The sequence below is a fragment of the Thunnus thynnus genome, chromosome 8 (assembly GCF_963924715.1).
Source record: "Thunnus thynnus chromosome 8, fThuThy2.1, whole genome shotgun sequence".
In the NCBI taxonomy this organism is placed as follows: domain Eukaryota; kingdom Metazoa; phylum Chordata; class Actinopteri; order Scombriformes; family Scombridae; genus Thunnus; species Thunnus thynnus.
Window position 1 is genome coordinate 33,465,994 of NC_089524.1, and position 18,151 is coordinate 33,484,144.

Consider the following 18,151-nt stretch of genomic DNA (forward strand, 5'->3'; position numbering starts at 1 on the left):
AACAGTGATACAGAAATACCAAAGATATGTTAAATGTAAGTGAGAAACTTTTTGTTTGTCCATGAATATACAAGATCGATATCGACCAATGTATTGCCATCGCATTTCTTAAGACGCTTAAATATTGTTGAAACAATCAGTATAGACTTCAAAAATCCAATATTAGTCAGGATATATTCTACAATAATAAAAGTTTTAATTCATAAGAAATGAAACACATCTTTGTTCAGTTCAATACACTCAGGGCCTTTCCTATAACAGACTCACCTGGTCTGGTGTGACCATTAGCTTATGGTGGCTAATGTTCGCAAACTTAAAATAGACATTGCTGTCTAAGTGACATCAGTCTGCTGCCTCTACTTCTGCCTCTGTTACACTACGTTTCAGCGTTAAAAGTAAAATAAGAAATAAACACACCAACCTCATCAAGAGACATCCTTGTTTCCTGCTTGTGGTCTCAATCATGCCAACTCATGATGTCACTATCAAGAAAAGTGGAGGGAAATTAAGTTCCATTGTTCTATAATGACCACCTGAGCCACAGTGACATAGTCTTGCTTTAAATGAATGCTTGATAGTTAGGATAGCCAGTCATGACTAATGAATTTTCATGTATTTATTTATCCTTCCTCTGTATCTGTCTGTACAAGGCCGGCCCATTAGTCGGTTTGGCTCTAATCCTGCAATTGAAATGAATGTTCTTCTAAACTCTCATATACCTGTATGTGTAGGTTACGCTTCTATGTGATCATGACCAGTCAGAGAGAGCTCTTCCCCCGCCTCACTGCAGACATGCGGCGTTTCAAGAAGCTTCCTCAGATCCACCGTGACCCCACTGAGCTGGGTGGCCGTCTCCCTCCAGATCGAGCGGAGGCCGGCGGGTCGCGTGGCACTGAGCAGGACCTCTGGGAGGAAACACCATCTGAAGCTGCAGCTGCTTCAGCCCCGAGCGACGGAAATGAGTTTTACCCTCTGGTGGGGGTGGCGGGGGGTGGAGCAGAGGCTCAGGGGCTGCTCTACCCCTCCCCTCTTTTCCCTCTGCTCAACAACGAGGTGGCGACAGCCCGCAGACAGATCCAGGTGAGCGTGGAGCAGGCCATGGGTCACTGCCGCAGGGATAACCTGTGGAGGAGGCTGTTCCATGGGGAGCACCTGGCCCTGGACAAGCTGAAGCTCACCAAGCTGTCGTTCAGCGAGCTGGAGGAGCTGCTGGAGGCTGTGCAGAGCCGCTCAGTGGGGGAGATCGACCCACAACTGGTAAGTCTCCCACTTTAACCCACCTGCCAAAATTAACCTTTGGGTGTACCTTTCAAGGCCTGGTCAATTGTTGGAGAATATTTAAAGAGTAATCATGGTTTATTACAAAATGGGTCTTATTTTTGTATTTCTGGTCATCATTCCTGTTGGTTATAAAAACATTGTAGTCACCAAGTTTATCGCTCGGATCTGGGAACACAATGAGATCAGACAGGGCAAGAGGGGTAAAATTGACCAACACCCATAACAGTTTGCACACCCACATCCTGATTCAACTTTGACCTACTGTACTTGGCTTCAGAGGTGGGACTCACTCAAGTCACTAGTAAGTCTCAAGTCTTGAGCAAGTCAGGACCAATTCCCAAACTTTGTGTTTCAAGTCCTAAACAAGTCATTATCAGTCTTTCTGTTGGTCAGCACTGCCAGTTACAGTACATCTTTCCCTCCTGATGTGCCACGTGATTGGCAGCTGCCTGATTGATTAAAAGTACATCCGTTGCACTCGCTGCACACATTTTAATAATATATCTTTTAATCTTGTGGCTTGTGGATGTTATCAAGTCATTCGAAGTCCAAAAGTCCAAGTAAGGTTACATTAAGTTAATGGTGTCACAATCAAAGTGGAGTTGCAAGTTTATCAAGTTGAGATTGAAGTTAGATTTGTGAATCAAGTCCTCACCTCGCAGTTCAAACATGTAGAAAACACAAGTGAATAAAGGAAAGGGCTGCAAAACAAGTGTTTCTTTTATATATTGTTGAGCTGTAACTGAACTACAGGCAGGTTGTTTTCAGTGTTGGTTTCTAATAAATAGAATACAGGTTGTTGTAATGGCACTGTGGTGTATTGCAGGATTGTTTCCTGACCATGAGTCCAGCCTGGTACCAGAGTCTGATTAAAGTCCTGCTGAACCGCTTCCCTCAGAGCTGCAGACACTTTGATGACAACGGAATCCAGTATCTTGTGAGAACATGTTTTTATTTCCATTCTCTTTTCAAATGAACCCTGGATGAGCTAGTGCTAGAGCTAACCCTGGTCAAAGGTGATGTGTTAATAGTGCTTTCTGGTATTCATGGGGTAGAGACTGCACCAAGAAGAGAGGGAAGAGTTATTTAACTGTAAGAACATAGTCTGTTTAAAACTGAGAGCTCAGTGTTTCAATGGAAGGACTCTAGAGGGATTATTTTTTATCATGAAGGGGATTATTATGGAATTCTTTGCAGTTTATAAGACTCATCATTCAATATGTAAATGAGAAAGCTGGAGATTAAAAGAATTTGCCAAATTTTTACAGATTGACAAACTGATGACCACAATCTGAACTCACTTCTTGCAGTCATCCATTTTCTTGTCTTTGCAATTAGTTTCAGTCAACTAAAAGTTATGTTTATATGTGTAACTGTGCAGTGAATGTTTGCTACATCAGTTTGGGATTCACCCACTGGACTGTCAACAAAAGTTTTCTGAATACACTACAACCCTGATTTAATAGCTTTGTCTGGAGACTTTTCATCACGACCACTGAGACACATGGGTACTGTAGTATTTTGTGCCACTCAACATACCAAAGTACTTCAAAAAGTACATCACTACACTACTGTGTTTTAGAACTCTGGATGTACTTTCCTTCAGGAAGCCATTGGTTTCCATTCATTTCCATAAAATCTGAAATCTATTAACACACTTGAAACTTGCTTGAGTTGTGTAATCCATCACAATTAACTTCAAGTGTTCAGTGTTGTTCAGTGCTGCAATGCTATTTCTGAGTATAAGTGACTCTAACAGTGTGGTTCATTGATGTGTTTTCAATCATTTTTGGACAACAATGGAGCTCTATGGCACAGAGGAATAAGATATATCAGACTTTGATTTTTTCAGGAGACACCCTTATTTCTGAGTTAGTGAATATTGTGATTCACAGCAGCTTTGCCCATTTTGCTACTTTTCGGTCTGTACTTAGTGTCTGTATTTTAACATTTTCACATGTGAAAAAAAACAATGTGCAAGCATTCAGTCTTTCAGCTTATGTAAAACATGGTACAGAAAATCAAAAGGCTTTGAAAAATGTCCAATACTGCATCATCTTGTTTCAGGCTGTTTTGAACCAGAAGTTCACGGACTGCTTTGTTTTGGTCTTTCTGGATACCCAAGCTGGAAAAACAGTGAGTCATTAAACGGGCATGATATACGTATTATTATATCATTATTGTTATGCCGACATCTCAGCAATGTTTTCTTTACATTTTCCTCCAGAGCCTAAAGGTTGTGTTTCGAGAGCCACTGCCATCACAGCCCCAGGCCAGCAGCAGTCCTCCTCCCCAGCTGGTGTCCATGTACCATCACCTGGAGTCTGTCATCAACACAGCCTGCTATAACCTCTGGACAGGACTGTTATAGAACTGAGCACTGTCAGTGTCAGTGCTGGACTGACCTCCAGCTCATGTCCATGTGATTATGAGCGATTTGAGAAAAGATGTTTGCCAGTATGCTGTCATTAAGCTTCCCCACAGCCACACCACTGACCTCTGACTGAGAGCACCATCGAGAACAGCATCATATTGGACAGTGATATTATTTATGCAATTCCCTTTTAGCACCCTGGACACACAAGGTAGGATTCCTCAATCATTTGTACCCGACCTGGAAAGACCTGAGACAGATCTGTCCATTAAAAGCAACAAAAAAAACAGACCCAAACTTGAAAAGACCAGCTTGACATGACTGAACGTCTCAAAGGAAATGTTACCCAATGCAGTTCAAAAATCAAAAAAAAAATTAAATGAAAGGTTTATATATCACCATTTGCTGATGCTCCCAGTTTTTTTAAGATAATGTAGAGATCTTGCATCCGTTTAAGAGCTTTTAACAGGTTCACTTTCATTGGTGGGTTTACTTCAGCATTACAGAGGTCTGATATTTCTGTCTTGAAATAGTGCAGCTTTTACATACCATTCAGAAATGTGTAAAAATCCTTTTAGTGAAGTTCACTAATGTTAGTGTCTTCAGCAACATAACACTCATAACATGTGTCCAAACAGAACATGATGAAATTTTAGATGTGGCATAATTGCATTGAAAGTCAAGGGAAAGACGTGAGTAGGCATAAACCATGGATGTATTTAAGAGAGCTGGATACTGTGTTACAAGATGGTAAGTAAGTAAAGTTTATTTAATATAGCACCTTTCACAGAGCAAGGTCACAAGGTGCTTTACAAGAGTAAAATTAAAGTTAAAAAATAAGACCATAAAAATAGTAAAAAGAAACAAACAATAAAACATAGGCAACAGACCTTAAAAATACACAGTTGCAAACACAAGACAGTACAAGGTGAGACAAAGGCCAGTTTGAATAAATGAGTCTTCAGCTGTTTTTCAAGGCATCAGAGACTGCAGATCGTATCTCTATGGGAAGAGTGTTCCACAGTGCCAGAGCCACCACTTCAAAGACACCAACACCTTTTGTTTTCAGTCAAGAGCGAGGAACAACCAGTAAGCCCTGGTCAGAAGACCGAAGTGACCAAATGGTGATATAAGGATGGAGCAGATCACAGATGTACAAGGGTGCCTGACCATATAGGGCTCTATATGTGAAAACAAGAACCTTAAAATGAATCCTAAACATGATGGGAAGCCAAAGGGAATTGCAGCAGTCTACCTGGGATGATTTAAAAGAGTGAGTGATCATCTCTAGCTCAGGTTGTGATACAACAGACCTGAGTTTGGCAATGTTTCTTAAATGGAAGAGACATGTACAGGTCAACGATTTGATATGATGATCGAAGTACACAGCCTAATATATCTGAAATATAACACAGAGATAAGGCTGTACAGCTGAAGAAAGGCACCCAATACACTGAGCAACCTTGGAAGCTATGCTATATGAAGCAATGAAATGGACCTCAGTCTTATCTGCGTTTATCTGTAAAAAATTGTTAGCCATCCAGTCCTTAATGGCAGTCAGACAATTGTACAAAACAGTCAGTTTGTCAGTCTCATCAAGCTTAAAAGAGAGATACAGCTGAATATCATCAGCGTAACAGTGATATGAGATACCTTTTATATTAGCTAATATTATGACCTAAGGGAAGCATATACAAAGTAAATAATATAGGACCTAAGATAGAACCCTGAGGCACACCACAGGAAAGAGCAGCGGTTTCAGACATGTAAGGACCAAGTGACAGAAAAACTATCTGAGAGACAGGAGGAGAACCAGTCCAGGGCGGTTCCAGAGACACCCACCCACTGCCTAAGCCTTTCAATGAAGATGCTGTGACCTACAGTATCAAAACCTGCACTATGATCCAGCAGCACCAAAACAGAGCATTCACCCACATCAGAAAACATCATCATGTCATTGGAGACTCAGAGAAGAGCTGTTTCAGTGGAATGCTTCTGGTGGAAACCAGATTGGAATTATCTAAAATGTTGTGTGCAGTCAAGACAGCAGTGCGGTGTTTGGCAACAGCTTTCTCTGAAAATTTTTGCGATAAAAGGCAGCTTAGATGTAGGCCTAAAGTTTCTGGGGATGGATCAGTCTAAATGAAAAGACAGTTCCAGGCAAGGTTGTGATGTTGTTGCACCTGAGTAGTTCCTGCCACCACAAACTACCTCAGACCAGGATGGTTGCGTCTAGAGGTTGGTCTGATAAGATGTGGAGGTAAGAACTGGGGACTTGGATCTGGCTCACGTGCGAGCCCACTTGGCACCCCGCTGGACTTTAACCAGCACCGATGGAATGACAGCACGTGGTTCCACAGCTCCCACAGCAATAGTGATGCTTGACACCATCACATGAGATAGTCCATTCTCCACAGCTACCAGGCTCTCCACTCTGGCATCAGGTTTGGTACCAGCTCCAGCACTGGTCGCTGCTAGCCATGGTGGGTGGTGGCAGAGCCCTAGACCGCGACCCGCAACAGCCAGGAGGAGGGGGACAGAGCAGAGGTCTCCTCCTCTCCAAGACAACTGGACTTGATGACTAAAACCCTTAAAAATCTGTTTTTCTCTGTTTGCAGACTGCGGATGACAAGAGTGTCAGCACTATGAGCAGTTCATGGTTAAAAGATAAAGATAAAAAAACCACCAAGATCTAAAAAGTGTATCGCACAGGTGTGGCTTAAAATGGATAAAAAGTCACTTTCTGACAGAGCTTCTGGCGGTGAAACAGACGCTGACGCATGTGTGAATGAGAAAAGAATGAGACTGAATGAGATTTATTCAGCTCTCCGATGTCTTATCATGAGCATAATGCTCCCCAGCTGATGGATCAATGTCCTGGAGAACTCTGACACATATCTGATGACCTGATGGACAAGGAAACATTTAGGTTTGAATCCAGTGAAGAAGCCGTCAGCAAGTCTGACTGATTCTGATTCTCCATGTTGAAATGCAACACAACTCATTAGCAGCCAACAATTAACACTTCAGGATTTTATGTAACATAACTGCACAAGTTTCATTCTCCACAGCTTGATAAATAGGTCTGAGTTATTATTGGATCTTGTGCCTTCTGATATCCTTTTGTTAGCTATTCATACCACATCAGTGTTTTTATGAGTGCGACAGCTGGGATGTCAGTCTGCAGAGTGGGAAGGCTTTTATGTTACATTGTCAAAAGTGTCAAACTCGCTACCCACTTGAACCCCACTGCCATATCTGGTGCCCTGAAGTGCCTTTCTTAGTTTGTTTTTCCTTTTTTTTTATTTAACTCCCAAGTCTGTGCAGTGATACTGTATGTGTTGTTGTTTCATCGCCTCTGCAAAGATCTATGGAAACACACACTCCTGATGTTATGCAGTGAAAGTGCCTGAGTCAGTTTGGGAAAATGTAACTAAAATTGCCTTTCATAAGAAAGAAAATGAGTCATATTAACTTTGATGATTTGCATAATGGCTTGCCACATGTCATCAGCGACAAGTGTTTCCAAAGCATGTTGAGGATGATGAGTTTGGCTTGTATTGTGTTCTGAAACAGTGTGGCTGGTAATCATAGCTTATTTTATATGAGGGCATAAAAGTCAGCCTGATACAGGAGTGTAACATCACCGTTAGAAACATACATTAAGGCTTGATATCCATTGAAATACCTTCATTAATGACACACTCAGCCTTAGATTTCTACACATTTTGACTGGAAGGAAACAAAAACGTGAATGTGGAGCTTCTTTGTGGATGTAAGGTGAAGAAATGTTGAGCAAAGCAGCATTCTGAGTCCTCCAAGAATTCATCCTGAATGTGAAACACTGGATATTCATCATGCAAAATGTGAAGTGTAAGAAGTTAGCCCTTAGCATTTTGACACTGTAATATAAACACTGCACTGACTCTTAACTGTATAATGTATATTATGTATATACAGGACACTTTATATAGTATGTGAAATGCTAAATAAACCAGTAGCATGAAAGACAATCTGACTCATTTTCTACATTAACACAGAGAAGAATTCAGTTCTCTGAAGATTTTAAGGTGAACACAAACATAAACTCATTTTCAGATACAGATACAAATGACTGAATATTATTATTGATATATGATTTTAGACATTTTTTGCAAGTTAAGGAGAAATCAAGATCTTTTAGTGTAATTATCACAATTTAATTTTCACAGTAAACGGTTTTATGTATACATGATAAAATAGGCTACGTAGTAAAATAAAAACAGTATATTTCATATATTACCTAGTACAATATAATCTAATACATTTAACTATATTTAAATGTATTAGATGTGGTTGCATATGTATAATTTATATCTATGATGTAAACACTTGGAACAAGTTTGAGTCAGTTTCATGGATTATATAAAATGTATCTAATCACTGATTACTGAACTCTTGACCTCTGAAAAAAATGTGTTTTAAGAGTGTTTTGAATTTGCTTTGAGGGATTTGAGCAGGTTTTCTTTTATAAATATCAATATAAGCATTTATCAAGTAAGATAGTTCCCTTGGTATAAATTAGATAGATTAGATAGATTCTTTATTATCATTGTATTAATACACAATGAAATAATTTGGATAAAACCAAATAATAATCATTGTTTATCATCTAAGATAAACAAATCAATCCTTTGACTTTGTTCAAAGAACCAAGTCACCTGAATGACAATTAACAGGATGCCTTCAGCTGGCTAACATCACATTAGCCTGAATGAGCCCAGGTTGACAATAATTGGAAGGGACACAATAACATGAACACCTGTACTGTAATCCAATCAACGGCCCTGCAAGAAGTCCTATGTGAGACTCTTAATACAACGTTTTTGTTGATTCAACTCTTGTCACTGAAATGTTGACTGCACTTAAGATGCACCAGACATTCTGCTCCTTAAGATAAAATGTATATTATTATTTTATTTTTTTATTTCATACCAACAACATCAAGCATGAAATAAGCTTAAAAATACATGAAAAAAGCTCAATTTTCAAACTTGTGCACAGGTTAAACAATTTTGACAAATACATCTGCTTATGTCACTTTGGAAGAAAATGTAAGGCCACTGGAATCTTTCCAAGTCCAAGGAAAGAGAAAAAAACTTCACAGAAGTGTAGACTGATCTTCACTTGCTGTGTGTCCAGTAATTTTTAAGCCAGCCGAGACTCTCATTTGTAGCTCCTAGAGCAAACGGGGAGGATTATTAATATGTATTTTTTCCAAACAGGTCCCGTTGTTAATGGACAGAAAAAGACCACTCACCTAGTGGCTTGTATTCACAGCCAATGTGTCCCTGGTAGCTGAGCTTCTCCAGAGTGTCGAACAGGTAGCTGTAGTTGATCTCTCCCTCACTGTCAGGCTCGTTCCTGCCTGGAACCTGAGCAATCTGAACATGACCTGAGAGAGACCACAACACTCCACCTCACACTGATGCCCGCTGCTATTTTTCCATTTTTATTAGGAGCCTTGACTGAGCATGCTGTTCAGTCAACACCCTGCCTCACATCATTATAGCTCCACACATTAATATCCCACACAATCTGAGACACACAATCTGGTTCCACCAAATCCTGGATGACTTCCCTAACTAAATGTACGGTATTTAGTTCAGTCCCAATTTATGTGTGAGACATTCACATGAAACCAAGCAGATTGTTTCTATTGCTTCTTGCAAACTAAATATGGATTTTTTTTAAGGAAAAAATAAATTAAGCAACTCAACTACTCAGAGAAACAAGGTTATTTCAGTAATCGGAGAAGGTGTTCTCATGCACTGTAGTAACCTGGTTACTGTAGACAGGCAGACAGATAGAGACAAGTTCTTCTTCACAGCGCAGAAGAGTCTGATTTTAACAAATACTGAAATGTTCAGGAGTGGAAATTTGCATACGTTTTAGTCAGACTTTAGTCAGATTCTGGATGGGATTATTTTAAATACAGGGATGCATTGCTCCATGCAATGATCTCTCCTTTCATCCAACCGTTCTGCTGTTACTTTTTCTATCTGCGGTCTTCTGTCCTGCACATGCATACTTGTAAAAGGATTACAAACCTGGTTACATGTATACATGACAGAGGAATCTGTGTTCTGCAGGAGAAATCTACCTGAGGAAATCAAGTTGCTCTAATCCCCTACCCCGATTACAGAACCTAGGGGCCTGTGCCATGAAGCGAGATTAGTGGGTTAGTCGGCTCTCTTTGGGCTTAACTCAGGTTATCTGATATCACAAAGCTGGTGACACTTATAATGGGGATAAATTGCCATGGCAACCTATGCTGAACAGCTAAACTGCTCCGGGGCACGTTAACTTCAGAGGACTGGATCAAAACCTGCCAACACCCCAACCACTGACCAATCAGATCACTAGAAAGAGTCATCATTCAGGATGACCTTACATGGACAAAAGTCCAGAGTTTACAATAATGTGACAAGTAATAAAGAGCAATATAGCCTACTGTATATTAAAAAAGTTAAAAAAAATAAAAAAAGTAACACCTACATTATTATTACAGATAGACTGTAGGATTAGCATGCTAGGCTAACAGTCCATCAGCTGCGTGACTTTATATCCGTGCCGTGACATCTTTCAGAGCACACAAACACAGTAAACACACCCATCACCTGCCCAGCACAGTGCTGTTAAACCAGAGACACTGCAGCCACATCTTATTTTTAAACAGTCTGTGGGCTACGCACGGCACGGCTATGCTAACGATGCTAACAAGGTGCTAGCCGCCGTGCAGGCTGGTAAAATGGATCCGTCATGCCTCTTTGTATCTGGGGATTGGCGCTCCTGTCAGTGTCGGAGCCTCTGTGTGAGACGCTTGGGTCGGTAAATGTGTTTTTAAAACTTATTTTATTATTACTCTGCTTACTTAATTTATTGTTACTTTTTTATTATAGAGAAATTATGAACTGATTGATCTAACGTGAATAACGTGAATAAGATGAAGCAACTAGTTCAGTCCCCAACCCCACTATGCGTGTTAACCTATAGCCCGACGTGCTTAACTGGTTAACTGCTTAACTGTTACCTACTGTAACCAATTAACAGCTAACTGTTGACGTCCCTATTTATGACACTAAACACATAATGAAGATTTTAGTTGCATTTTAATTGTGCAAAGTTTACTTATCTCCAGAGTGACAGCTGACAGTGTGGATGATTTTACACTCTGATTCCATCACTGCAGCTCAGAATAACACGAGACAACTGTGTGATGATAACTGGAAATAAAAACAAAAGATTGTCTTTTATTAGAAAAATAATCCACAAACTGTTAATTGGCTCCATGATTATAAATACAACATTTGGGTCAGATAGACCTCATCAGTCATTAACTACTTGCTTCAGTAGCAGAAACATTCTGGCGTTACTTTTAAGGTGTTTTTTATGTGTATCACATATTTAGAAATGTTCATCCAACTAAAAACAAACAAAAAAAAATCTCACTCTGTAATTAAGTCATATATAATAATTCCTACATGTATTTTAAGACTTAGCCTACTTTTACTATTTGGAAATGATTTCTAGTGTTTCTACATCTTCTTACTCTGTTGTATGATTATATTGTTTACATTTCACTTTGTTGAATATGATTTTTTGCTGTCACTAAAACAGAATTTTCCTACAGGTATTATATGAAGTACTTCATTCATGGTTCTGATGATGTTGCTCGTAATTAACAACCCCGCCTTTTTCACATGAACATGCTTGTGGCTGGAAAACCAAGAGTTGACTGAGCTGCTTGATACCCAGCTTTGTGATACCAGTTATCCTGGAGGCTCAGTGAAGCAGGTAACCCAAAGAAAGCCAGACTAAGTTGAACTTGCTTCTTGATAAAGACCATTCTTTCTTACATTTTTGAAACATAAAAGGCAAAAAGCAAAAATATATTGATCACTTCTAGAAATGAAATAGAACACAAGAAGAATTGGTCTCATCCGTGGTTTGCATTGGTTCTCTGTGAAATCTGCACACATTCAGTTTTCATCCTTTCTGTTTCTGACAAGCTGTGGAACAGCACGAGACTAATGACTTTGTTGTAATTTTCCAGTCTGTATTCACTCTTGCTTTGGTGAAAAAAGTCTGAAAATACATTTGTCTGTTTCCATGAAGTGACTCATTCATAGAATTTCCAGATTTTCTCTCAGAGTACCAGGATATTCCACTCAGTGTTGTGGGATGTTTGAAAGTGTTAGGTGCCCAGTACAACCACAGGCCTCTACTGAGAGTCTGTGAGGCTGATGGAGCTCAGTGTCTGGCTCAAAGGCACACAGGCAGTTGTGAACGACATTCTGTATTCAGTCGTAAAAAAATTCACTGTTTCTACTGGGCGGGTTTTGTCAGTCCATTCATCCAGCCATAAATGGAGAATCATATCTCAGATCTTACTCACCAATCAGTGGGAAATACTTGTGGATGTTTTGTGTCAGGTTCCCATCCATTATTTGCCAGTGAAAGACGTCCTGAAACAGTTCACATGTCTGTTAACGCATCATGTTGCTCTGTCAATTTTCAAGTAAACACAAACTTTCTGAAGCACCCACCATCTGCAGTTTGATGTTTGGCTTTCCAACCTTCTCCAGTATCGCAGCCGCTACACATGAAAAAACACAAACAGCTGAGAAACAACTCACACAACACACAGACAGACTGCTCTCTAGATAAAACACTATCCCTCACATGACGTCATGGCATGTGTTCTTATATAATAACTTTTTATCATTTTAATTTGATTTATTAACACATTAATTTGAAAAATACTGATTCTCTGAATATATGACATGCATGCATTATTGGTAAAATTCTTTCAGAGCTTCAAGACAATCTCATCCACACTTCTAGCTTTTCAATAGTTGGGATTGTTAATCGGCACTCAGCAAGATTTTATGTAAGAAACATGCCATCTTAACCATAGTTGCAACGATTAGTTGATTTATCAATCAAAAAACTTAATCAGCAACTATTTTGATCCTAGATTCTTAATTTGGGGCATCTTTTAATCAAAGATGCCAAAGATTTGATGGTTCCAGGTTCTCATAATGTGAGAATTTTCTACATTTCTTTCTCTTAAATTATACTATTAATATAGTGAATTAAATATTATGGGGTTTTGGACAGTTTGTTGGACAAAGCAACACATTTAATGACATCACCTTGTGCTCTAGGATATTGTGATGAGCATTTTTCATTGTTTTCTAATGTTTTACAGACCAAACAACTGATTAATAGAAAAAAAAAATCTTCAGATTAATCAATAATGAAGGTAATTGTTTGTTGCTGCCCTAGTCTTAACATCATGAATCACAGGTTGGTTCTACAACAGAGCAGGGTGTCACATCCATACTATTACAGAGATACAGCAGATTGAAGTCATGTGTTGGTATATAGCATGAAGAAAAGTCCAAACTCTAAAACTGACGCATGAAATCCAAACTGTCTAAACAGCAGTGAGTGAAGCTCAGTCCAAACACCACGCAGCAGTGTTTACTGATGTAACCTGACATTTGACACCTCAAACTGTGTAGGTGAAAGGTAACTGTGCACTTTCCATCCTTATCAAACACTGGCTGCATGTGCACTAAACCACTGCCACATCAATAATAGATCATAAAAGACAGAGTGTTTAAATACTTGTAAAGGAGTGTCAGTAGTGAAGCCTCAGCTCAGCGGCACTCTGTGTCTTACCCTGATGAGGTGAGTCCAGAAAATATGTGGGATCTGTGATCCTCGTGTTGATTGGTTCAATCAAACCAGTGATTCCTTCCTGTGGGGAACAGTGACAACATCATAAAAAAGATCATGAATACATTAGAAAGACTTTTTGAACAGAATTGGTGCTGGATTACTTTGACACATCAAGGTTAAACTGATCTAATCAGAGACACATTATACATACAGGGCAACTACATGTAACATGTAACACTACACTGCAGACAAATGCAATCATAAATGACTATTTTATTAACACATTGTATCCTTTTAAAAGATGCCTAAACAATCCCGGTGTTTATCTTTAAAGGAAGAGTCAAAACCACAACATGTTATTTAATTCTTACAATGTGACTGCTGCTACAACCCATGACTACAAACCAACAAGTACAACATGAAATGACACAGAATACATTTCCTTATTGCCATTTATGAGTTAAGTTTAGGGGAAAAACATACTTTCTGTTTGATACATGTATGGCACACACAAACCATGCTGCATTTTCAATAATCAGAGCTACAGATGGATGACGTGAACTAATGATGTGTCTTTGCTTTAATACATGGTTTTCTATTCACTAGGACTGCCACCTAATAGTTGACCAACCATTAGTTGATGAGAAGAGTCTTAGTTGACTGAGTTTTCATTGGTCATTTAGTCACAGGGAAAAAAATTCCTCAAACTCCATTCAAGAGCTGCTCCTTGCCAAAATTAGGTCAAAACCTACTATACAGCCGGACCGTGTATGAAACGTTTGACTGATCTGGATGGGCCCGTGCAATAGGGCAATTTCAAGCTGGTGTTCCGCAAAAAAAGTTGTGGCATTATTTGGAGTGAGCCCTAGTACCATCTCCAAAGTGAAGGCCAAGTTCCATATAACGGGGGATGTCAGAGACAGGCCGCGAAGTGGGCGTCCCAAGAAGACGACACCCCAAGAAGACCGTTTCCTCACCCTGTCAGCACTTAGGTACGGTTACCGTAGGCTGTCTTCTACAGATTTGCAGTCAAGGTTTGCATGACGATATGGCCGACCACTTTCTGCCAAGACAATCCGGAACAGACTGCACGCAGCCAATCTCCGGTCTCATAGGGCTGCCAGGAAGCCTGCCATGACTGCCCTTCACCGTCAGGCCCGTTTGCGCTGGTGTCAGCAACACGTGCACTGGAACCTGAACATGTGGAGGAACGTTATTTTCAGCGAGTGTGAGTCCAGATTCTGCAACCAGTGGCAATCCCATATCTCCACAGTCTGGGACTGAACTCTATCCTCCAAGATGACAATGCTCGCCCCCACCGAGTGGGGTTTACCAGAGACTACCTCCAGAATTTGGGAGTGGAGAGGATGGAATGGCCTTCCAGCAGTCCTGACCTCAACCCCATTGAACACTTGTGGGATCAGCTTGAGCGTGCTTTTCGTGCCAGAGAGACCAACACAACCACGTTGGCTGACTTGCGACAAATGCTGGTTGAAGAATGGGATTCCATCCCACAGCAGTGTGTGACCAGGCTGGTGACCAGCATGAGGAGCAGGTGCCAGGCTGTTGTGGCTGTGTATGGTTCTTCCACACGCTACTGAGGCTCCTGTTTGTTAAATGAATAAATTGTTAAATTGCCAATATGTCTTGTTTCTTCAAACTTCAATCATCCAATCCACCAAACACCAAACAAGAGTCAATGGCAGAATAAGCTGTTTGGCATTGGCAGAGAAGATTTGGCAAATTTTTCATGGGCACAACCCACATACTCAGCTCTGCTGCTCATCCCATAAAATGCATGTTCCTTACAAATGTGGCACCATTTAAAGGGGAAATAAACAGGCTTTACAACGGTATAAGATTTATTGCCAAGAGGCATTGTTACAACAAAGAAATAATCTACCAAACACAAATTTCCTTGTTTTTTGTGCTAAGTTTATATATGTCTGAAAATAAGGAAAAGTGTAATAGGTCCCCTTTAAACATATCTTAGAATATTGCAATTATTGCTTAATATGCACAAATGATTAATTCATGAGACCAATTAAATAATTTGAAAGCAGAATGATGCTCATGGATTCGTTTTTTCCCCTGACACTTTCCAGGCTCTGAACATACCTGCTTTCATATTTCTCATTCTACCCTTGTAAATATCAGTTGAATCATATTTAAATCATCTCCATTCAGATTTATGTAGATTGTACTATTTCTTTGCAGTATCTCAGTATATGTCTGCCTGTTGCTGTGACAAACCAGTTTCACTACATGTGAAACTACACTACCCATGTGCTGATGAGTTGGTTGGAGTGGCATGTGGGTCAGAAAACATCACCTACCTTTGAGAGGATGCCAGCAGCATAGCTTAGGTTCTGCACAAAGATGGTCTCCATTTCCTTGGCAATGGCCGCTCTGTGTGAGCCCACAGGAATCCTACCAGCCATCAGGTGGATCCTGGTGATGGAATATGAAAAGGATGACACGTCACGTAACATAACATGTAACACACACAATTACATACAAATTCAACATATAGGGGCTTATAAACATCACTTTACTGAGGTACAGTATGCTTTCACTGGTATATACATTTTAATTTTAGCACAGTAATGTTTGTTTTGTTTTCTGAGTCTGTTTCTATGTGTGCATCATGGGGATTTTAATTTGCTGACCAGTACAACCATAGTCTTCTACTGGTCATCACTGTGAGGCTCTGCATTTCTGACCAACAATCTAAACCCACAGCTGAACTCTCATCCCCTGGAAATACATTTCACTTGACAAGCATGCACTAACAGCTTTACAGTGGCTGCTTTGGTAGACAATAAAGATCGCATCACTGCCACACATTTTAATAGGGGCTCAGTCTCTTCCCAAGCCTCTTCTTTTGTTACTATATTAATGGAGATAACATAACATGACATGTTCACCAGCTAGTCTCTAACTGTGTCTGTCTGCTGTTTGGTGCTGAGCAGGTAGTGTACAGTGGGTTCAACAGAGCTTTTTCATTGAACACTGCTGCCTGCTGCTACTGGAAACCAGGTTGATGAGAGCTGTGAGACTGAATCAAAAGTAAATTTGCAGGCCAAGAAAACAAAACAATGAGCTGAAATACACTAAAAAGCTCAGTAGAGCTGAGGAATACTGCAGAGCTGATGAGTTTTCTCTGTGGGTTGGTTGCTACGACTGACACCTTTCACATTAGTCATTTTATCTATTGATAATCTTTAAAAATAGCAAGAATTAAATGACTTGTGTCTCACAAGACTTAGACAAACTTGTCCACAGTAATACAGTTTTTACAGGTCTCTCTTAATAGTTGATCAGACAACTGCAGCATGTTAAGGACGTTGTCGATAGTCAACATGAAAGTGGTCTTCATGAGGTTACTGTTCCAAGCATTCAGTTTCTATACACCACATACCTGGAACAAACTCCCACAAACTTTGTGTCTTCTCCGACTCTCTTATCCTGTGTTTCTTTTATACTTTGTCTTAATGTCTTTTTATGTGTTATGCAAAGCACTCTGAATTGCCTTGTTGTTTAAAGTTATAACTTGCCTTTAGTATGCACAGGTACATTTGTCAGGCTCCGCACTTTAGCTTTTAGTGTGGGGAGTTAGAGGCCAGACAGTGAGAATGTTATCTGCTGCTATCTTTACTCTCTCTGTGTGTGTGTGTGTGTGTGTGTGTGTGTGTGTGTGTGTGTGTGTGTGTGTGTGTGTGTGTGTGTGTGTGTGTGTGTGTGGTTGTTTGCATGTGCCTCACCTTTTGCAGTCCAAAGCTTTTGCATACTTCAAAGCCAGTTCCAGACCCTGTTTGAACTCTGTCTGTCTTCCAGGAACTGCACCAAGACCAAGATCACCTGCCTTCAAATCTCCTGCAACACACACACACACACGCACGCACGCACGCACACACACGCACACGCACACATTACCATCACCATCCCCTAATAATTATCATTAACAGTTTTAATATTAGAGGTGTCTGGTTGAAACGAACAGCTGCTGACTGATCTGTCCTCATGCCAGTACAGACAGACAGGCTGGCAGGCAGGCAGACACACACAGACTGACAGACTGACAGACAGGCGGACAGGTCACGTACCAGGCGGGGTATTGATGAGGACCACCTCCACTCCTGTAGCCTCCCGGACTCTCTGGAGCTCCTGCAGGTCCGAGTCATACAGCCAGGCGGCCTCCACAGCCTGAAAGCCGGCCGAGGCAGCCGCGTATATTCTCTGGCTGAAGTCTGGAAGCTCCGTGAACAGCCAGGAAATATTCGCACAGAACTTGAGCGGAGGCATTCTGGTTTGAGTCTTCTGTGCTGGACTTTGACCTGTTAACGTGAGTCTGTGGCTGTGCTGGAGACCTTCGTTAAGCTAGTTACAGTTAGCTAGCCCGAGCGGAAGACAGAACTGTGGATATAATGTTACCGTCACCAGAAAAAAACAGCACGTCTGTTCGGTTTTATGACAGAAAGAACGATAAAATATTATCAAAATAAATGTACAACCATATATATTCAACTGCTTTAGTAAAAAGTTAAACAAGGGCAGCACACAACCAGTTCGTTCGTTAATTTATTTCATTGTGCTTTACAAAGCGTTTTATATTGAAAATATCAACAGAAGTACTGACCATAGTGGAGAGGATTTGTTATGGTCACATGACTGATGCATGCTTCCTGGTTCGGTAAACTGCAGTGATGGAAGAGGGACTCCCTATAAACTTCAGTTGAACTAGTCGCTCCCCATAGACAATGAATG

At 40.4% G+C, this 18,151-nt stretch overlaps 2 protein-coding genes across 10 annotated transcripts in view; one reads left to right on the forward strand and one right to left on the reverse strand.

The window, feature by feature from the left end:
• The window catches only part of szt2 (SZT2 subunit of KICSTOR complex), a 114,707-nt gene extending 107,039 nt beyond the window's left edge, over positions 1 to 7,668 (forward strand). For all 9 annotated transcript variants that reach the window (XM_067597991.1, XM_067597997.1, XM_067597993.1 and 6 more), the window contains 4 exons: positions 732 to 1,257; positions 2,108 to 2,218; positions 3,349 to 3,417; positions 3,509 to 7,668. In XM_067597991.1, coding sequence (XP_067454092.1) covers positions 732 to 1,257; positions 2,108 to 2,218; positions 3,349 to 3,417; positions 3,509 to 3,652 — 850 coding nt within the window. In that variant the 3' untranslated portion in view covers positions 3,653 to 7,668. The remainder of the gene's footprint in view (positions 1 to 731; positions 1,258 to 2,107; positions 2,219 to 3,348; positions 3,418 to 3,508) is intronic.
• Positions 7,669 to 8,591: 923 nt separating this feature from the next.
• Positions 8,592 to 17,945, reverse strand: hyi (hydroxypyruvate isomerase). The gene is made up of 8 exons (XM_067598001.1): positions 17,491 to 17,945; positions 17,149 to 17,260; positions 15,721 to 15,835; positions 13,385 to 13,463; positions 12,244 to 12,293; positions 12,093 to 12,162; positions 8,955 to 9,089; positions 8,592 to 8,873 (listed from the first exon to the last, which is right to left on the reverse strand). The coding sequence occupies exons 1-8, from the start codon at positions 17,687 to 17,689 to the stop codon at positions 8,818 to 8,820; spliced, it is 816 nt and encodes a 271-aa protein (XP_067454102.1). The 5' UTR covers positions 17,690 to 17,945; the 3' UTR covers positions 8,592 to 8,817.
• Positions 17,946 to 18,151: the final 206 nt, after the last annotated feature.

What these genes read in the sequence shown, in the direction of transcription:
- hyi (XM_067598001.1), bottom strand. Translation starts at nt 17,689, where the DNA reads ATGCCTCCGCTCAAGTTCTGTGCGAATATTTCCTGGCTGTTCACGGAG. An exon ending in CAAACATCAAACTGCAGATG is followed by an intron (nt 12,163 to 12,243) that starts GTGGGTGCTTCA and finishes GAACTGTTTCAG; the next exon opens with GACGTCTTTCACTGGCAAAT. An exon ending in CTGTGAATACAAGCCACTAG is followed by an intron (nt 8,874 to 8,954) that starts GTGAGTGGTCTT and finishes CGTTTGCTCTAG; the next exon opens with GAGCTACAAATGAGAGTCTC.